Source organism: Erithacus rubecula, assembly GCF_903797595.1.
Source record: "Erithacus rubecula genome assembly, chromosome: 3".
In the NCBI taxonomy this organism is placed as follows: Eukaryota; Metazoa; Chordata; class Aves; order Passeriformes; family Muscicapidae; genus Erithacus; species Erithacus rubecula.
The window spans coordinates 2,923,359-2,943,168 of NC_136689.1; the positions used below are offsets into that span (position 1 = coordinate 2,923,359).

General features: G+C 40.3%; 1 protein-coding gene across 4 annotated transcripts in view; it reads right to left on the reverse strand.

Moving 5' to 3' along the window:
• ADCYAP1R1 (ADCYAP receptor type I) overlaps window positions 1-19,810 on the reverse strand; it is a 135,820-nt gene that overhangs the window by 67,232 nt on the left and 48,778 nt on the right. For all 4 annotated transcript variants that reach the window (XM_079300502.1, XM_079300504.1, XM_079300503.1 and 1 more), the window contains one exon: window positions 11,634-11,739. In XM_079300502.1, coding sequence (XP_079156628.1) covers window positions 11,634-11,739 — 106 coding nt within the window. The remainder of the gene's footprint in view (window positions 1-11,633; window positions 11,740-19,810) is intronic.

Genomic DNA, 19,810 nt, shown 5'->3' on the forward strand with positions numbered 1-19,810 from the left:
TTCTATCTTACTTCTAATATATCTTTAATTAATATATTTTCTTAGAATAGTTATAAACCATAGGCTAGTGAAATCAACCTTTTTCCTCTTTTTACTTTCATTTTTCTTTTTTTCATAGGAGACCCTACATGTCCACTATAAACAAATATTCTGCTTTTATCCAGCTGAAGTGAGATTAATTTCACCTTTAAACCCAAGAGTGACATTGCTAAAGAATTCCTGCACCACAGAATAACTTGTTTTTGTAGCTCGTTAGAAAATGAAATCTCAAGCTGGGAAGCAGAACAGCACAGGCCAAGTTAATTTGTTTTTTTGCACAGAATGCAAAATTCTTCTCTCTGGAAGGAAATATTAAGTTTTATGACCCCCCCAAAACAAAATACGAGTTTTTTTCTTTCATTTCTGTTACAAAGGACTGGAAAAATCACATGACAGAGTTTCCACTGTTCCCTCCTTTTCTTGGGAGGATTTTGGGGGGAAGGAATTTCACATTTTTCATTCCCTGCCTTTTTCCAGGAGCAAATTACCACCTCCACTCTGACCAGCAGTGCAGGATAGCAGCTCATGGGCAAAGCCAAGGATCACCCTTCCCCACCCTCATCCTCCTTTGCACAGAAACTACAAAAAAAAAAAAAAAAAAAAAATTGGACCCACAGCTCCTCCTTTGTTCTTCCAGTGGCTGAAAAGGCCAAGAACTTTGTGGAAAAAAATGAAGCTTAGTAAGGGCTCAGGGAGTTGAAATTTGGAAAGAACCTTAGGGACCATTTAATTCCAATTCCCCTGCCATGGGCATAGAATATATGAATGTGACTTTGTGCAGCTGCTTTTGAGGGTAAATGAGGCTGAATTATCTCGTTTTTGCCATGCTGAGATAAGTGTATACAGGGATTTTTTCTGCCACTTAGCAGACAAAGCAGTTAAAAACACGTTACAGCAATGTAACCTGCTCGTCCATCTGAGGATGATTTAACTCACTGTGCTTCAGTTTTATTTTGCTGAGGAAAAATCAATATGCAAAGCCTGTCAGGAGTCCAAATTATTACACTTATTCAGCTGCATGTATTATTGAGTAGGCAGTTCCCTGTAATGAAGTTCTTGGCTTAAGTTTGTGAGGTATATTAAGAAGTAGTGGATGTAGCACAGAAGAAGCTGCAGCAAGAAATGAAATTGTACAGTTGGGCAGTTTTAAGCACTGGCCACCTCTGTGAGAATATCAGTGTGGTGAAATCTCACAAGAAAAAAACATTTCATGGTAAAAATCAGGCTAAGAAGACTCTCTTGAGGCTTTGGTCTAATAAAATTTTATTCACAGCTAGAATTTTCCAAGTGATTGTAGAGTACAGGCAAATAGAAAAAGGAGTGATTCAAAATAAAATGTCAGAATGTTCCTCCAGAAACCCAAGTGCTGGTGAAGAGGTGATTCTCAAGTGGGCACAGAAATTTCAATTGAAGTTATCAAAAGCAAGACATGGAAGTTATCAACAGAATGCCATGGGAATTTCTCCCAACTCTTTTTGCTCCCATCACTTGCATTGTTCTCTCAGCATGTCTAAGTGCAGGCAACCCTTCCCTTGAACAAAGGAAGCAAAACCTGGCCAGTGTTTTTTTCCAGGGTGGGATTGAATGGACCAACATCTACATTTGAATGGCCCTTGAGGTTTTTGTGGGGATAGACAGGAGCAGGCAGCTCTGGAGAACACTGTCCTCACTGGCAAGCAGATGTTGGAAATGCATCTCATGAGTTACTCCCCCAAAAAGCAGCTTTTGTCCTCGGGCTGGGATCACAGCTTTGGGGCAATGGCCAAGCTGGAAACACCTGAGGCACAGAAAGCTCAAATTCTGTGAGGAAAACTCCGAAATCCCAGAATATCCTGAGCTGGAAGGGACACACCAGGATGGGGGAGTCCAGCTGCTGACAAACCAGTGCCACACAGTCCCTGCTGCAGTAACTCTGCTCCTTCTGGAGCTCCTGCCCAGCACAGAGCCAGAGGGAGCAGGGATCCTGATTGTCATCACAAATGGGGAGCAATTACAGTGGGAATGGGCAGATATTTGAGATTTCCCATCACACCAGGGGCATAAACATGCCCTTAACAGAGTCCTAATTCCAGTCTCTATTGGTAGATCCTGTTCTATTCACTGGCCATATTGAATGAATTAATTAGCTGCAGAAGCCCAATGCTGAATAATTAAGGAAAGGATGAAAATCTGTATTTTGTCTATATTAATGTGTATATCAGCATCTTTTACATCCTTTTATGAGCTCAAGCAGGGATCATAATTTTTTGCTGTACTGTTCTCTCCTTGCCTTTGGCTAATTTGTCTAAAGCAACCAAATTTCCTGGATGTGCAGTGCAGTAATCCTGTTTTTGCTGTGTTACAAACAGCAAGTGCTCAGAATTATTCACTTTAGGAATCCTTTTCTTTGTGTCTCCAACCAATGTATTTTTTCATAGCTTGGTTAACATCCTCCAGCAAATAAACTTCTCTCTCTTTCTTTCTTTCTTTCTTTCTTTCTTTCTTTCTTTCTTTCTTTCTTTCTTTCTTTCTTTCTTTCTTTCTTTCTTTCTTTCTTTCTTTCTTTCTTTCTTCTTTCTTTCTTTCTTCTTCTTTCTTTCTTTCTTCTTCTTCTTTCTTCTTTCTTTCTTTCTTTCTTTCTTTCTTCTTCTTTTCTTCTTTCTTTCTTTCTTTTCTTTCTTTCTTTCTTTCTTTCTTCTTTCTTCTTCTTTCTTTCTTCTTCTTTCTTTCTTTCTTTCTTCTTTCTTTCTTTCTTTCTTTCTTTCTTTCTTTCTTTCTTTCTTTCTTTCTTTCTCTCTTTCTCTCTCTCTCTCTCTCTCTCTCTCTCTTTCTCTCTTTCTCTCTTTCTTTCCTTTCTTTCTTCCTTTCTTTCTATTTTATTTTATTAGGAGACAGGACTGCTTCTCTGGAAATGCCTATCTCATTTCAGTGAGATTCAAATAATCATGGATTGGTTTGGGTTGGAAGGGACTCTGAAAGATCATCTAGTCCAAATCTGCTGCAGTGATCAGAGACATCTTAAACTACATTTTCAGTGTCTCACCTTCCACTCCAGCCCATGAATTCAATATATTTCTGAAGCTTTGAAAGTAATTCCAGGGTAAAATGAAGGAAATGAAGATGTCTCTGAGCAGTGATCTGCACTTTGAAATCTTCTATTTTCCATCACTGGTTATTCAGGTAGCCTGGGTGATGGGCTTAGATTGGACATGGGGTTTTTAGGAAGCTCTGTCAGGTATTTTGACTCTGAGGATTTAATTTATTTTAACAAAGGTAAGGTTCTACAGCAACCTTAGATTTTTCAGGGAGCTGAGTTTCCAGTCTGGATAGAGACAAATCTTCTCAAGGCTCCATGTCAGAATGTCTGGATATCCTAAAGAGCACATGGACTCTTGTGTTTATGTGAACCTGCATCTGGTCCTAACAATCTCCAAAGTAATTCCCAATTTCTCTCACTATAATTCAGATGTCTCCTGAACAATTTTTTGGGGGTTTTGTTTTTAGCCATGGTACTACAGACATTAAAAATTCAATGAGTGCATGTTGTCAGAGTTTCCAGCTGCTCATGGCTCTGCAGATACTGACAGATGAAACCATCACTCATTATTTGGGTAAGTTTTGCTGCTGCTATCATTCATTTTTTAACTGCAGTTCTCTGCTAGAACATAATTGCAATTATATGTGCTGCCATAATTGTTTGGGGCAATGTGAATTAGAAGAGTATCCATGTCCCAAAAGTAAAATCAGCTGCAAAGACATTTAAAAACAAGGAATTATGGAATGGTTTGGGTTGGAAGGGACCTTAAAGATCACCTCATTCCACCCCACCATGGGCAGGGACACTACACTAGACCAGGCTGCATTGTTGTGTATTAGAAAATGTTCATTAAAACCCCAAATCAACCAACCAACCAAGCAAAACTAAACAAAACACAAATGAAAAACCCCACTGAAAGTAAATAATATGTGGGGAAACCCTCCCACTTTAATCCTTTCTGCATGGAAAGAAACTGCTCACTTTGCTCTAGATAATCATGTACAGCATGAACTGGATGGTCAGAGTGATCTTCTTGATAATATTTAACTCTGGACCAAAGAAAAGAGAGGATTTAATGAACTGGATGTCACCATAGAAACAAGGATCTCACAGGTGGAACTGTGTAAATAATGCATATTTTATTTTTACACATGCCACTCACAAAAATCCCATTCTGTTCAATTAAGTGAGAGTTTTTCCTTCATCTTGTCTGACATGAAAACAGAGAGTCAGACAGGCAGAGAGGAAATTTCATTTTTAGCTTTTTATCTTGAATTTGATCATTTCTTTACTTTTTATCCCTAACCCAATTTAAGTACCAATACCTCTGAAACAATGTTCTGTTGAACAGAACAATATGAAATGGCCATATATTTTCATTTTCCAAATTTGTTAATGCTTGCTATTTTTCAGCCTTAATTATTTTAAAATGCAACCTGAACCTGCATTTTTCAATGACTAAACTGCTTGCAGAGAAATACTTTTATTCAATCTGGTTCCCAGAAACTCATCTTATCCGAGTCATTATCTTACCCAGCTGCCTGGACAAATTCTAATTCACCCTTCATTTTCTTTTAACTTATGTTCCTTGCCTATTACAGAAGGACTTCCTGGCAATTCTGGAGATGACAAAAGTAATGGCTTAGAAGGAACCAGGTGGGAATTACCACAATGAATACACTAAGGGATGGGAACAGCAGCTTATACATGTGTTTCACAGCTAATGGTGTTTTCAGAGATGTAGGTATTAAATTCCACTACTTTTCTTCCCCTTTTTTTCTTTCCTTTTTTTTTTTTTTTTGTTTTTAATGGAAGTCCAGAAAGTGCTGAGAAGATGACTAAACTCAGCTTTATCAGCAGAGCTTGCAAAGGTGGCTGTCCTTGTTTAAACCACCAAAGTGTGTTCCTGCTGCCTGAGGAGGTAATAGAAATTTCTGCCTCATTACAGCAATTTTTGCATCTTTTTCTCTGAGTCATCTTCCCTGACCATCCCCAGGCTGATGATCACCTTGCCTAAGTTTTAACCAGACCAAAGAGTCCATAGGGCTTAACTAATCCTCTTGAGCCAGGAGAGGGAGAAAAAGGACAATACACTTTATCCCCAAATCAGAGCTGGAGAGGAATAGCTCCAAGGAAGGACCTGTGGCTCCACAGGGTTCAAACTTGGTTTAGGTCAGAGAATTGTGTGTTGCAAACTAAAATCCAAATAGGCAAATTCCATCCCTGGAGACAAAGCAGTGAGAAAGAACTAGTAAGGTTTGAGGTTAAGATGGTTATGGCACCAGAGATTCCCAGTCTAGTGGCAATCCAGCTGGTCCTGGAAGGAAAAGCTGTAGGACCACACAAACATCATTTCTGCTCCCAGTACCATGAGATTTACAATGGTAAAGGAATGTCCCTGCTCATCTGTCATTAATAATATGTCCAGGGTGAAATGTGGATGGTATTTGAATCCTCCTTTCCAGGAATTCTTCACCAGAAAAATCATTGTTGTACTGTTTGCCACCCCAGGCAGAGCATCAAGGTAAATATAGCTTGGCTGTGGATTAAAGAGGGGGGAGAAAGAAACATCCTAGAGATTTCCCCACAAATGTGGTGGTTCATCCATTAGAGGTTTGTCCTGTCTGCAGCCCTGTCTAGCAAAAAAAACCTTTCCTTAAATTATTCCAGGGCAGTTTGACTGTTACTCAACACCCTTTCTTTCCCCGGCCAAAGCTGATCCTGAATTTTCCAATGGCAATGCCCTTCCAGGCTTTCAGCTCACTGATGTGACTGAATTCACAGGAGGTCAGCATCAACCATTGCAGCTTCAGCTGCTCCATTTCATGAAAAGATTCTTTATGGAGCCAGAAGCTTGGTTTATGCCTGGAAAATGAAGATTTTGGTCATCATCACCAAGAGAATTCATTCAACCCAACTTCAGACCACCACAATGATTGTGCTAATAGGCAATGCAAAAAAAAAAAAAAAAAAAAAAAAAAAGGGCATTTCTCATCCAACCTTCTCATCAGAAGGTGGATGCAAAAATAGGGCAAGTGTGAGTTCTGTGTTTGTGAGTGTCAATGAGTTCCAAGGTCTGATTTTGACCTCAACTATAAACACAGTTTCAATATCTAGCACTGATAAACATCTCTCTAATTTATAAATCCATTTTGAGGTGACATGAATTCATCCACTCTATCAGGTAAACAAATTTATAAAATCCTAGAATGGTTTGGGTTGGAAGAGATCTTAAATTCATCCATTCTGCACCCCCTGCCATGGACAGGGACACCTCCCACTGTCCCCAGCTGCTCAAATCCCCATCCAGCCTGGCCTTGGACAGTTTCAGGGACTTGGGGACAGCCACAGCTTCTCTGGGAAACCTGTGCCAGGGCCTCACCACCCTCACAGGAGTGAATTTCTTCCCAATATTTAATCTAAATCTACTCTCTTTCACTTAAAACCATTTCTCCTTTTCCAAAAACATGTAGAAAAATCATTGTGATAAAGTCAGAGAAATTCAGCAAAGAGCTAAAGAATGAATCAATGCTTGGAACAGAGATAAGTGAAGCACTTTTCCTTGCATTTTTCCTGAGAAAAAGCAAAGTTTGATCACAGCTTGGGTCCCAAATGGTGAAAAGGAGACTTGTTCAGACAAAAACTCTACAGAGTGGATACCAGAAATAAGCACAGACCCCGTGTCTGCCATCACATGTCCCTGGCTTCTCCCTTGAAATTCATCTCTAATATGAATGTAGTAGAAGACACTTTGTGCAATGTCACATGGATAAATCCATCAGTGCCAAAAAAAAGCATCTTTGACCAAGGAGAGATGTATCCATAGAGACCAAAGCTATCTAGGTCTGTACTCTCCTTTAAAAGGAGCCACAGAGAAAACTTTCAGGTGTAGAGACATTTTCTGGTCTGTGCCCTTCCAGCTCTTGGAATTCATTAGCTTGGATTCATTCCTAGTCCTGTTGTTCTTGGGCACAGCTGCTTCAATAAGGGAGACACAGTGAAGTAATGTCTTCCCAGTGGTGCCAGGGGAAATAACAGCAGATAATTCAAAGGCTCTGAGAGAACCAGAGGCTGATGAAACACTCAATAAAAAATGTGAAACTGAAAAAAAAAAAAAAAAAAAAAACCTGCTCCATCATCTTCCTGTGATGGAAACATAATTCAAAATCTCTCCTTGCATCACCACACTGCCTCCTAATTACCATCTCCTACCCCTGTGGTGCCCTTACCAGTTTCTTTCCTGTTGATTTACAGGGTAACTTTTAACAAGGATTCAATGTGATTCCTTGCAGGAATCATCACATCCCTCCAAATCTTTATTTCCTTCCAATCCCTTGACATGCTGGGGAATGTTGCTTCCCCTCAACATTTTTCAGAGGAAGGGCAGGAGAAGTGGGACTGGAAAACAAGGGCTGCAAGTTAAAGATTGATTTGGCAGTGAGTCATGAACCACATTGAGGCCTCATCACTTCTATTCAAACTCTATTCAAATGCTAGGGCTGAGTTCACTTTTGTCACACCTTGGTTCCTTCCAGGTTAGTGCATTTTCAGCACTTTGAACACTGAATTGCAGACACAAATCTGCAAATCATTCAGGGAACTCCCCTCCTTTTGAGAGAGAGCCACGTTCAAGGGACAAGTCTGGAATATCTGGTTCCAAGACAGGGGCCAGGCTGGGAAAAGCATTTCATGCCAATTTATGGTTCTCCATTTCATCAGCAGGGTTCTTTCTATCACAATTCAGGTTTTTGGGGTAATCCAGACCTCCAGCATGACCTAGTCAATATAACAAAGGCAGAGGCTAAAAGTGGGGTTTGTCTGATCAAATGCAGATATTTAAATGTGATTATTTAGAGCTGACATGGTCACCCTTTATTCCATGTGTCCAGAGGGAAAAAAACCAGACATCATCTAATCTATGTTGAGGATGAAATAAATTATGTCTCAGGCTCTACTTGGTTGACATCCAGAGCTTCAAACTGAGGAAGGTGACTTGCTCATTTGTAGTGCAGATGCAATTGCAGGTATCAACATTTAATTAGATAAATCCCCTGCTAAATGCACATAACCCAGGAAACTGTCATTAATATCTGAGTAACTCCTGTGTCAGTCTTTCCTAGCCCCAGGGTTGGGAACAGGTCAGAAGAGTCTGGATGGGAGAAATAAAAATAAAAAGGGGTTCTTGTGGATCAGCAGTGAGATTTATCAATTCTGATCTGGCTGAAAATACCTGCTGGGCTGGTGAGAGCTGGAAGAGGGTCCAGCACAAACTGGGGCAGCTCCACAGTAGGACAGGGATAAAAACTCAAACAAAGGAAATTGGAAACACTGATGTAAGAAATAGCCTGGCACCACTGCCTGGGGAAGTTGAGTATGAAGTAATCACTGCTCTCCTTCCTCTCTTGTCTGCCTTTGGCTTTCATTACTCCCCTTTATCAGTTTAATTCCTTCTCCAGAGCAAGGCAGTCAGATTCTGGGTCCTGCTGAGATTTCATTTCCTTCAAATTCTCCTTTCCATTCAGGCTGTAAGTGATGACTGAACGGGAACAGACACACAGGGTCAGCACAAGCCTCCTATTTCTTCTCACCTAAAGTTTCCTGAAGAATTTAAAGCATTTAAGAGGAAGAATCCATCATAAAACTAATGGGAAAAAAAACCAAACCAAACCAAACAGAAAATCTCAAGGCAATCATTGCCTCTGAAGCATTAATACATGGCCCAGCAGCAGAAGGAGAGAAAACTGTGAAGAATGAAGAAGTAATGAACAAAACATCTGGGCATGAGAGGTGGAGTGGGAGAGGAAACATCAGAAACCCCATTGGTGGAAGTTTGTGTTCACTGAACACAGCAAGGGGGGAAAGCAAAGGCAGCAGAGCTGAATTCTTGCAAAATGTGGGAACCCATCAGTTGTTCTTCCTCTCTTGCCACCCAAGGAACTTCCCATGCAGAGAATTAGCAGAGCAGAAAATCAGCTCTGTAAACAGCAGCAGAGAATCTGCTCTACCACTGTCACATTTTGCACCATGGGGCACCTTGGAGAAAGATTCATGAACCTTAATCTTTTATAATATTGTTCTAGATATTGTAGAAATACAGGATACAGAGATGTTCATGCCCCAGACCCAAGTTCTGTACATGACCCTCATTATGTTACCTGGAGAATTTTTCTTTTAAGTCACAGTAACTTGACTGTGTTCACAAGCCCCTACAGACTTCCTAAAAGCTCATGATCCCATTTCAGACCTTGCAGCCCCACTGAGGAGAAATAAATTCTCAAAAAAATTCTATATTGAATTTTTCTATGGGAATTTTGATGCAGTAATAGAATTGTGTGCTTCTCCTCTGAGTAAACAGAATTTTATTCACCAGCCAGGAGGGATTTCTTCCTTTTTTCAGCTGTTTCTGACAAGCAAAGGGGTTGTTCCCTATCTTTTTCTTTGAAAAAAACAAGCTGATAACATTTCTTCAGTAAGAAGATAATATTTGATAACACTGATAACATTTCTTCACTGCCATCATTAGTAAGTCTTAGTGCTGAATATTAAAAAAAAAAAAAAAAAAAAAAAAAAAAGTAGTTTGTGTGCAGCAGGAGAAATTCAAGAGGAATCAACACCCTGCACTTAATTTCTGTAGAATTACTGCAAATTCAGGTAATTTTGTGATGAAACATCTCCCAAAAATTCAACCAGTAAGGAGGTGGTAGAATTTTGTTGATATCCCATCCTTTAAGGAAAGAAAGAAATGGGAATGACGGTGGCAGGATCTGGCCTGAAATAAGTATCATGTAATAATGGAAGTTGAATCTTGAGGTCAGGACTTAGAGTGAAATTCTGTAGTCCCAGAAATGAAATTAAATAAATTTGAAACATGTCTACAAAAAATTATATAAAAAAAATAAAATGCAGAGAAAAAGTCCAGCAAGGAGGATCCATGGAATGAAAAGGCTTTTAAAAAAGAAATACACCAGAATCCTTCACTGGAAGATTACTCTCTGGGAGGGGTGATTTTTTTTTTTTTACTCTAAGCCACATCAGCTGTGGAACTTGTTGCCACAGGATGTGGGAAACAATTGAAAAATGCTCAATGAGCCAGGGAAAATCTTCCAGTGATTCAGCCTGCAAATCCTGAACAGGGAGCAGCAGTGAGAGCCTGAAAGGATCCAGCCCCTTCCTGCCTGAGTGGGTGATACAATCCCATCACATTGAGATGCAAAAGCCTTTCCAGTGGCTCTGGGCTCCATTTATCTCTGAGCTGTGTCCTTTCCATCTGCAGCAGCTCAGTGGCAATAGTCCCCAGCTGCCAGGGTTATTCTGGATTTGGGTGATAAAGAAATAAAAGCTGGCTGAAATGGTTTCTTCTCACCTGGGGAGTTCTATGAATTCCTGAATCCCAACAATAGCTATTGCATAAGCATAAGGAATAGTCTCATGATCAGCTCCTGGCACATTCTGGGGGCAGGAGACCAGAAACAGGATATTTCCCCTTTTTTTCATTGCTCTTGTCACTTCTGGACCAGGGGAAAATTGGGAAGCTCTCCTGTAATGCACAGAGGGTCTCAAAAGCTCATCCCTGGGGGTGAGATGAACTGCCCAAAGCACACTGAGCTTTCCTCACTTCCAGCACAGCCCAAGTTCATCTGCCCAGAGCTGGGCAGCAGAACAGAAATGAATTTATGCATGAGATGAACAGCAGGACCCTGATGGAAACACTCCTGTCCTATGGAAACCCTCCTGGCAGCTGAAAATGCAGGACTGGGTTACTCTGGAGGACACTGGTAACACAGACACCTGCTCCAGCACTAGAACACACTGCAAGAAAAACGGGAAAGAAAAGAAAAAACTCCCTTTTTATCACACACAATGTGTTTTTTATCAGCTTTTCTCTGGGGTTTTATCAATTCCAATCACAGCAGAAGCAGTTTGGACAGGACTCAGTAAATGGACCCTGATTTCCAATTAATTTCTTTGTCATTCTTTGCCCTTCTCTCCTTGGTGGTGGCCACAGGCAGCTCCTGCTGCAGGCAGGAGGAAATAGGACAGGATATTAAACTATAAATTTCTTTCCTTGCTGCCTCAGTTTCTTATCTCAGCAACAGCACAAGTACCCTTCATCAAGATTACAGACACCACAACGTTGATCCCTGTAAAGGGCTTCAGATCATGTGAGAGATACACAAATTATTACTGAGATGAGGAAGGAAAAGGAGCTGCTCCAGAGCAGCACTTTGTGTCACACCCTGTCCCCAAAGCAAAAATCATCCCCTGGCAAAAATCATCCAGGCATCCTTTCTTTTTAATTTACCTTTTTATTTTCAATTATTATTAGTTTTGCAGACATATTGTACCTCTATTACCTAAAGAAACAACTTCCTGACCTCTGATAACAATCAGGAATGTTTCTTGTGCACCCCAGTGATTGAATTTTTGTCCTGATTTCCCCAAGCTCATTCAGCAGCAGTGATGCTCCTCTTACCATGAGGTGTTTGCTTTGACAGAGCTGAAAACCCCTCCAGGCATCCCAGGAAATGGTGAAAATCACTTTAAATTGTCAGCTCAGTGTGCAGGATGGGAAACTCACCTGGAGAAGAGTCATTGAGAGGGTTCAGGGCTGTGGCCCTCCGGATTTTCTCCAGACAAGTCTCTTGTTCCTTTTTGATTATGCAGTTGGAATGAGTTGCTGCAACCTGAAATAAGTAGGAAAAAAAAAACAAAACACCAGTTACAAAAATAAAATAGTGAGGTGATCAGGAAGTGTCAGTATTAAGACCCCATTACAGGAAAAAAATGAAAAAAACAAAAATAAAAAGAAGAAGAAAGGAAAATATCATTTAAAGCTGAGGAAAAAAAAACTGTAACAAACTTCATTTTTTTTTTCCTTTTTTTTCTTCTTTACTTTTACTCCTTTTTTTTCTTCTAGCACGTCTAAGGCTGAATTAAGTAATTAAAATTCTCATAAATTATTTGGCAGTTTTATATTGTTCTCCCTGTCAAAATGTGATATCTAACATGTTTGTTTTATTTAATTGAATTCCTTCTTCACATAAAACTGAACAAGGGCAACTCTAAGTACAGAAATAATTTAAAGAAGACTTAGGAATACATTTAGGCTTGGTTTATCTTCCACCAGTTTGTTATGAGAATTCTTTGCACAATTCATTAAAATCTCTCTGGAATCTAAACCAAATTAAAAGCTGTTTCTCTTATTCTGTCACCCTGTTTATTCCTCAGTGTTACCTTTATTTGTTTCCAGAGAATTCAAGGCAAATTCTTTTGACAAAAATAATACAATGTCAAATAAACCAAGGTTGATCCAAATATTTTCTCTCTTTTTTGTCAATTTTTCTATCTTTAACTCTCTAGTACAGCCAACTACAATAAAAAAGTAAAGGGGAAAAAAAGAGGGGAATAAACAATGTAGTTTATGAGAGGATTATTGCAGCCAACAAAATCCAGGCAACAATAAAATAAGGATGTGACCCATTTCTGGAAATCAATACAGGATTTTATTCCTATAGCAGAGAGTGGCCAGGGAAAATCAATCCAAGGAGAATAAAAACTCAGATTTCATGAGATCAGTTTAGAGGGACACAGGTGAGGTTCAAATCCTACCCAGTGGAACACACCATGAAAAATCTGTGCCCTGGCTGAATGTGGAACAATTTTATTATTTTATTTCCCATCTCATTTCCTTCACTCTTGACAATGGAAAACCACAGAGGAAGAAGTGGTGTGTGAGCTGCTTCCCCTTATCTGCTAAGCAGGGACAAGCAAACAGGGAAAGAAATACCCACATTTAATCTCCTCTTTTGGGGTTATTTTGGAGCCCCATCTGCACAATTCAACTTTTCATCCCAGGGAAGGGAGTGAAGAGTTTGGATCAGGGATGCACCAACCAACAAAATCTGAGAGCAAATCCCAAGGCAGGTGAAATCCTTGCAGCAGCTAAAGTGGCTTATAAGAAAAAAGGAGAGAAATTTCTACCCAGGCAAGGACAAGGAAGAATGATTTCAAAATAAAAGAGGGGAGATTCAGATCAAGACTTAAGACAGAAATCTTCTCTGTGAGGGTGCTGGGGCCCTGGCACAGGTGCCCAGAACAGCTGTGGCTGTTCCTGGATCCCTGGAAATGTCCAAGGTCAGGCTGGACAGGGCTTGGAACAGCCTGGGATAGTGGAAGGTGTCCCTGCCCATGGGAGGGGGTGGAATGGGATTTATCTGTAAGGTTTTCTAACCCACACTGTTCAGTGAGTCTGTAATAATCCAGTTTGATAGTGCTTGTCTTGTGCTTTTGTTTGTGTGATGATGCTCTGAACCATCTGCACACTTTTGTTTGTAAATGATCAAAGTCACCCCTGCTATTTTGAGAGAGGGTTTCCTGATGAACTCTCCTGGAAAGCTTTCCTCACCATTTGTAGGAACTCATAATGCTGCACAGTTTCATCATCTCCAGGATCCCAGTAATAAATTTCAGCTATTTTCCCCCAGGGGACACACCAGGCAAAACCATATTAGATTTGTTTGTTTTCAAAACAAACACAGTTCTGTTCTAAGGGCTCCCAAGTGCCTGGAAAAGATAAATTGTCACAAATCTCCAGGATCTCCCAAGAACATAAGGATTTTTGCCACACCATCCCCTAAGCAACCCCCAAAGACAGAGAAAATTACATTGGCTGACATTCAAGCACTTAGAATATATTTTAAAAATATAAAAGCAAGAAAACCAGAGTTCTGCTATTAGTGCAGGTTCACTCTCCACAGCTGCCCAGGTCTGAGAGGAGTGTCCAGAGGTTGTCTCAATACACAAATGTGAAACTTTCTAGGCAGTTCAACAGATATAGATTAGAAAAGTTGTCATTTAGTAATAATATTGTCCTTATTATTATGATTATTAATAATAATAATAATAATATGCATTGTCTGTGCAAGCAGGATGTAACTAAATAAAAGGAAATATTTCTTCACACACTTATTGTTAACTTGCAGAGCTCTTCACCTTGTAATTGTGGATGTTAAATGCCACACATAGATGCATGCATTTATCCAAAGTCCATCAGATGATGGAGAGCAGTGAGATACAGGTTATTCCAGGCTGCCCCTGGAAGTGCCCAAGACCAAGCTGGACAGGGCTTGGAGCAGCCTGGACAGTGGAAGGTGTCCCTGTCCAGCACTGGATGGGCTTTGAAGTCCCTTCCAACCCAAAATATTCTATGATTCCATTCTAGAATATGAAGAAACCCACCATGCCCCTGTCCTCAGAGACATTTGATAAGAAAATTTAGATTCAATCTACAGTGAAAAGATAAGAGTGTGATTTATCTTTTTTGTTTGTTTGTTTGTTTGTTTTTTGTATTATCTTTGCTAGAGGTGTATCAAAGCCAGGACTTTATTCATGGTGAAGAAAGCCAAAGGCTAAAAGCTCAGACTTTACTGTTCTCCTTGCAGAATGGCACATCTGGTCAGATGTCTCTGACTAAACTGATTAAATTTAGTCAACTGTAGCCCAATAAGTCTGGCTTAGGAGGCTCAGATGTGGACAGAGCATCACCAGAGCCAAGTGCCTGACCTGTCCCTGCAGCTTTCCTCAAGATTTCACTGCTGCCACAATATTCTGATGTGACTTCCCATCACCACCTTTGTGCCATTTGGTTGCACCTCATCAACAGATTTAAACAAAAATAATTTTGGGGAACATGAAAACAGAAATCAAAGAAAAGGAGGAAGCATCAACCTCAGCATCAGAGGAGAGAACAGGAGCTGCTGTCATCTCTGCTAACAATTCCACATCTGGGAAATTAAAAAGGATGAATTGTCCATAACAAAAGGTTTTTCTGTTGAATTCAGGATGGTTTAATGTTACCACGTTTTCCTGAAAGGATCCAGGGTTTGATGTTTCTCCATGGAGCATGGAGTGGTAGAGCTTTCATCTGCCAAGGCTGCTTCAGCTGAAGGCAGAGCCTGATTCCAATGCAGTGGGAGCTGCAACTCCAGGCTCCAGTGACATGGAATTGCAATTTCCTGTGCTCAGCACACAGCCTGGTTTCAGTTTCCCAGAAGAGATCAGTGATTTGTGCAGTTAAAGAGTGTTTTGACACATACTAGAAAAAATCAAGGATCCAAGTCGATAGTGCATGAAATTCACAGGTCTTTGAAAAATTTATTACTCTCAATGAAATGAAAGATTCTGACTCACATCAGTTTAGAAAATGTGTGTATTCATTTAGGTACAAAGACAGCAAAAGACAGCCAATATCTGTTTGGTTCTGAGAGAACACAAGAAGCTGGAAGGACATTACAGAGGTACAATAAATTCAGAGCTTTCATTTTCTTTATGTGGTTTTTATTATATTTTTATGATTGTGGCCACCACAAATATAAACTGGTATGTGCTTTGTGCAAATTCCAGTACTTAACTCTCTAATGTTCCCTTGAAATTATGGTGAAATTAATAACAATCGTGTTATATTACAACTTACATATTTGCAATAAATTTGGTATATATAATTAAATTTTTCATAAATATTTATATAATCTAAATTTGGTCTATATAATTATATATACACACCAACTATGCAGAACAGTCTAGCCAAAAAAAAAGAATTTTGACTAAATTCAGTTATTCAAAAATCACCATTGTGCTCATTTTGTAAGAATATTCACAACTGCTATAAAACTTGATTTCTCTACACGAGTTTACTCAGAGGATCTGCAAAAGTGAGATGTCCCCAGCATTTCTGAGAACCTCCAGGATCAGAAAATCTGCTTTGAACTCCTAATAATGATGGGATGGTGATATGGGAATTCATTTCTGTAAAGACCAGATCAAATATGGCAATTCAGTACCACTGGCTGTTCTTTCCTCTTCTGTATTTTTGTGTTAAGTCTGTAAACTCCTGATTTTTTTTTTAAGTGAATGGGAACATTCCTACTCCATTCAGGATGTGCCACATCAGGCACTGTGACAATGAGAGGGGTAAAGAAGGACATATAAGAATCAACAGCAACAATGACAGCAAATCTTCATTAAATCCTTCATGGCCATGGCTTTACATCAACACAAAGATGAATTAGAGTGTGATTCAACCTTTGCCTAAGTGCTGTTTCTAAAATAATGCAAGAGAGGAGTTTAATCCACAAGGTAGATGAGATCACTCACTTCAAGCTGCATTACACACATTTTACTAATTCTATTATGACTTCCAGTATTGAAAAGTTAGTTTCAAAAATGATAAATTGTTCTGTGGGCATTGCCAAAAAAGACTCACTTTGTCATGGAAACAACACTGTTGATCCCTGTTCTCACCAAGCAATGATTCAACTGGGCACACCAGGGCCAAGACTTGCAAAATGCTGTGTTAAAAATAGAGGGCTTTGGGATGGAGATCTGATTATCTGGATTTTTTTTTTTTTTTCCAGAACTGATTTGTATCACTGCTGGGCCCCACAACACTGGCTTGGCAGTCCAACAAGCTGCTGTCCCTGAAAGGGCTGAGGTTTGTCACTCGATTGTGTTTTTGCCTTCCTGTGTAAATGGCACCCAAACCTTTGTGATTTCAAAACATTTCACCCTGAGGGAAAGGTGAAGCCACTGGGAACTCATCCAAACCCAGCCACAATGGTATAACCTGCCGAATCAACAAATTGTCCAGGGGAAAAGAAAAAAAAAAACAACAAACCACCAGCAGAACACACTGCCAGGAAAAGGTATTGATCCTTTTCAAAGTGGCTGATGTAAATTTGAGATATGGGCACCTTCTAACACTGCTGGCTCCTGGAGGGATGCACATCCCACTGAAGATTAGAAAATAGCAGCAGCTCAATCAACAATTCCCTTCTCTCAGTGAGTTCCTTCTGAAGTGAATGCTGGACAAAAATGTGTTACACAACATGGGGTAAAACTATTCTTGAGTTGCCTCAACTAGCTTTTTGTAGTATCATAGAATTATTGGGTTGGGAAGGACCTTAGAGATATTTTCCCAATTTTCCTGCCATGGACTGGGACACCTTCCTCTATCCCAGGCTGCTCCAAGCCCCATCCAACCTTCCTTGGACACTTCCAGGGATCCAGGGGCAGCCTCACCTTCTCTGGCTACCCTGGGACAGGGTCTCCCCACCCTCCCAGGGAACAATTCCTTCCCAATATCCATCTCAACCCACTCTCAGCTTGAAGCCATTTCTCTTTGTCCTGTCACCATAGACTCCTGTAAATAACCTCCCTGTATCTCTTATCTTGGAAATCAGTTGTAAATCCTCTCTCTGAGCATTTTTGTGAAGCATTCCCAGGACAGCTGAGGATTTCCATGGGAAATGTCATCTTGGGTTAAACCAACACATCCCTTTACCCAATCTCTAAAAACAGGTGATGCTTCTCAAAGCCTTGTACTGGCAGGATGAACCACTCATTGGAAAAGTGATTAAAAATCCTGCTAGACATAATGAGCTTGAGATGAAACTAAGGGTTTAATAGCCCTTCTGATTGTTGATTTTATATTTCATAAAAATGGCTTTCTCCAGCAATTCCTGAGAGCTCCCTCTCCAAAGATATAATTCTGAAATACATCTCCCAACAGCAGAGTTTGGATCTTTCCTTCATTCCTCAGAGGCCAATGCTGGCCTGAAGAGCTGATAACCTCCTGCCAGCATTGCAATCCTCACTTATTTTTTCAAATTGTTCAAAAGAAAGAGAATTTAGGTGTTCAAATCAGGGTCTACTCCCTTACAAAACTTTATGGGAAGATTTTCACCACTTGGAGAGCTTTGAGCATGGAGCAGAACTGGGTTGCATGGCCTCACTGCAGAATATTGGGGCGCAGGGCTTGCAAATATCACTGACAATCACTTCCAAGGACATTTTCCAGCTCCTGACACAGGTTGTGACATGGCAGAGCTGTTGGCAAGAGAACAGCCCAGTGTGAATCCTGGCTTTGGCCAAGTCTCTGTCACAGCAAGAGATTTCCTGGATGGGGGATTACAAGCAAGTCATGCATATGCAAGTTGTTGGAATTTGTGATTGACAAAGGAGGTAAAATAATGAGTATTTTTTTTTTTTTCCTCTGTGGTCCTACTACTCCAAACTCAGGTAACCATTTCAGATTTAGCACAGAAATTCAGATTAATCCATTAATAAAAATGACTGGAGTGGAAGTTGGAGGGTGGGATCTATGTTTTTTAACACACTGTGCCCAGCTGAGAAGCGAGGATTTACATCTTCATAAATCTGGGATGAGATGTTCAGATTCAGCTGAACACCTGAAACGAGGGAGCTGAAATAGAAACACTTTAATTTCTGAGCAATCTGGGACAGGCTGTTCATATAATCTGAGGAGCTGCTGATCCAGAGGGGTAAACCTGTAGGTGACAAGGATGTTGAGTTTTCAGCTCCCAGATTTTCTCTGTTAGATCAATCTGCTGTCTTGGCAAAGACAGCACTGGTTACTCTGAACTCTAGAATTTCCTCATAAAATCTGAATAGGGAGTTGCAGATGATTCTTAAGAAGATTCTGGACCATCATTTTCACAAGTATCTTAGCTGTATTTTCTGCCAGCAACAGCAATAAAGAGGCATCTTCTCCTCTCCTATTATCTCCAGAGGATTTTCAGGAAAATCACCTTTTTCACTCTTTAGGCAACACTGGCAACACAGGAATGTCCCTGTTAAAAGCAGAGTCTGTATCAGCTGCCAGAGCATCCCACAATCAATAGGATGTAAAAGATAACCTAGAGCTTGACCCTTCTTTCCCTTTTCTTTATGTTTAATCTTCAGTCTCTTCTACTCTTTGCCTTCACCTGTCTCTGGTGGCTTTCTCTGAATGGTGTCAACTATCAGATGTGTGCTCCAGGGAGAGCCAGGGAAGCACAGGATAATTCAGGTTGGAAAGGAGCTCCCAAAAAATCCAGCTCAACCTTCCTCTGGCAGCAGGGTCAGCAAAGGAATTGGTTAAGGATTCTCAGGCTTTTTCCACCTGAGTTTTGGAAAAACTCTGAGAATGAGGACTGCAACCTCACAGGAACTTACTCCAATGTTCACTTATTCTCAGAGCAAAAAGGATTCTCTCCAATATAAATCTCCCTTTTTTAAGATTAGACCAAAATTCTGCTGTTCTCCTGCCACACAGCACAATGAGAACCCTGGCTCTTTCCTCCTGAATACTCATAATTCCTCATAAATACCACAATGCTGCTACAAGGTTGCTGCCTAATTTTCTCTCCTTCCATCAGGCAAAAAAGCCAAATTTCCTCATCCTCTCCTCCAGGCAATCTTAGTGTCCCTCCTTTGGACTTGCTACAGTTGACTGAGATATTTTACATATTGAGGAGCCTAAAACTGGATGTAATATTCCAGAAATAGTAAATTTAGATGAAATATTAGGAAGAAATTCTCTCTGTGAGGGTGGTGAGGGTCTGGCACAAGGTGCCCAGAGAAGCTGTGGCTGCCCCTGGATCCCTGGAATTGTCCAATATCAGGTTGGATTTGGCTTGGAGTAACCTGGATAATGAAATATGTCCCTGCCCAGGACAGGGGGTGGAACTGGATGATCTTTAAGGTCCCCTCCAACCCAAACCATTCTGTGATTCTATGATGCTATAAATGATCCATCAATGATGAGCAGAGAGGAGTAAACATTTCTTTCTTTGTTCCTAATCCAGCCCAGACATTGCTGGCCTTTCTGCTTTCCTCAGGAGCTGTACAAAGTGTGCAGAATCAAGGCTCCCCAAAATTCTTGAATGGTTTTTCATGCTGCAAGGAACTCTTGGGGAC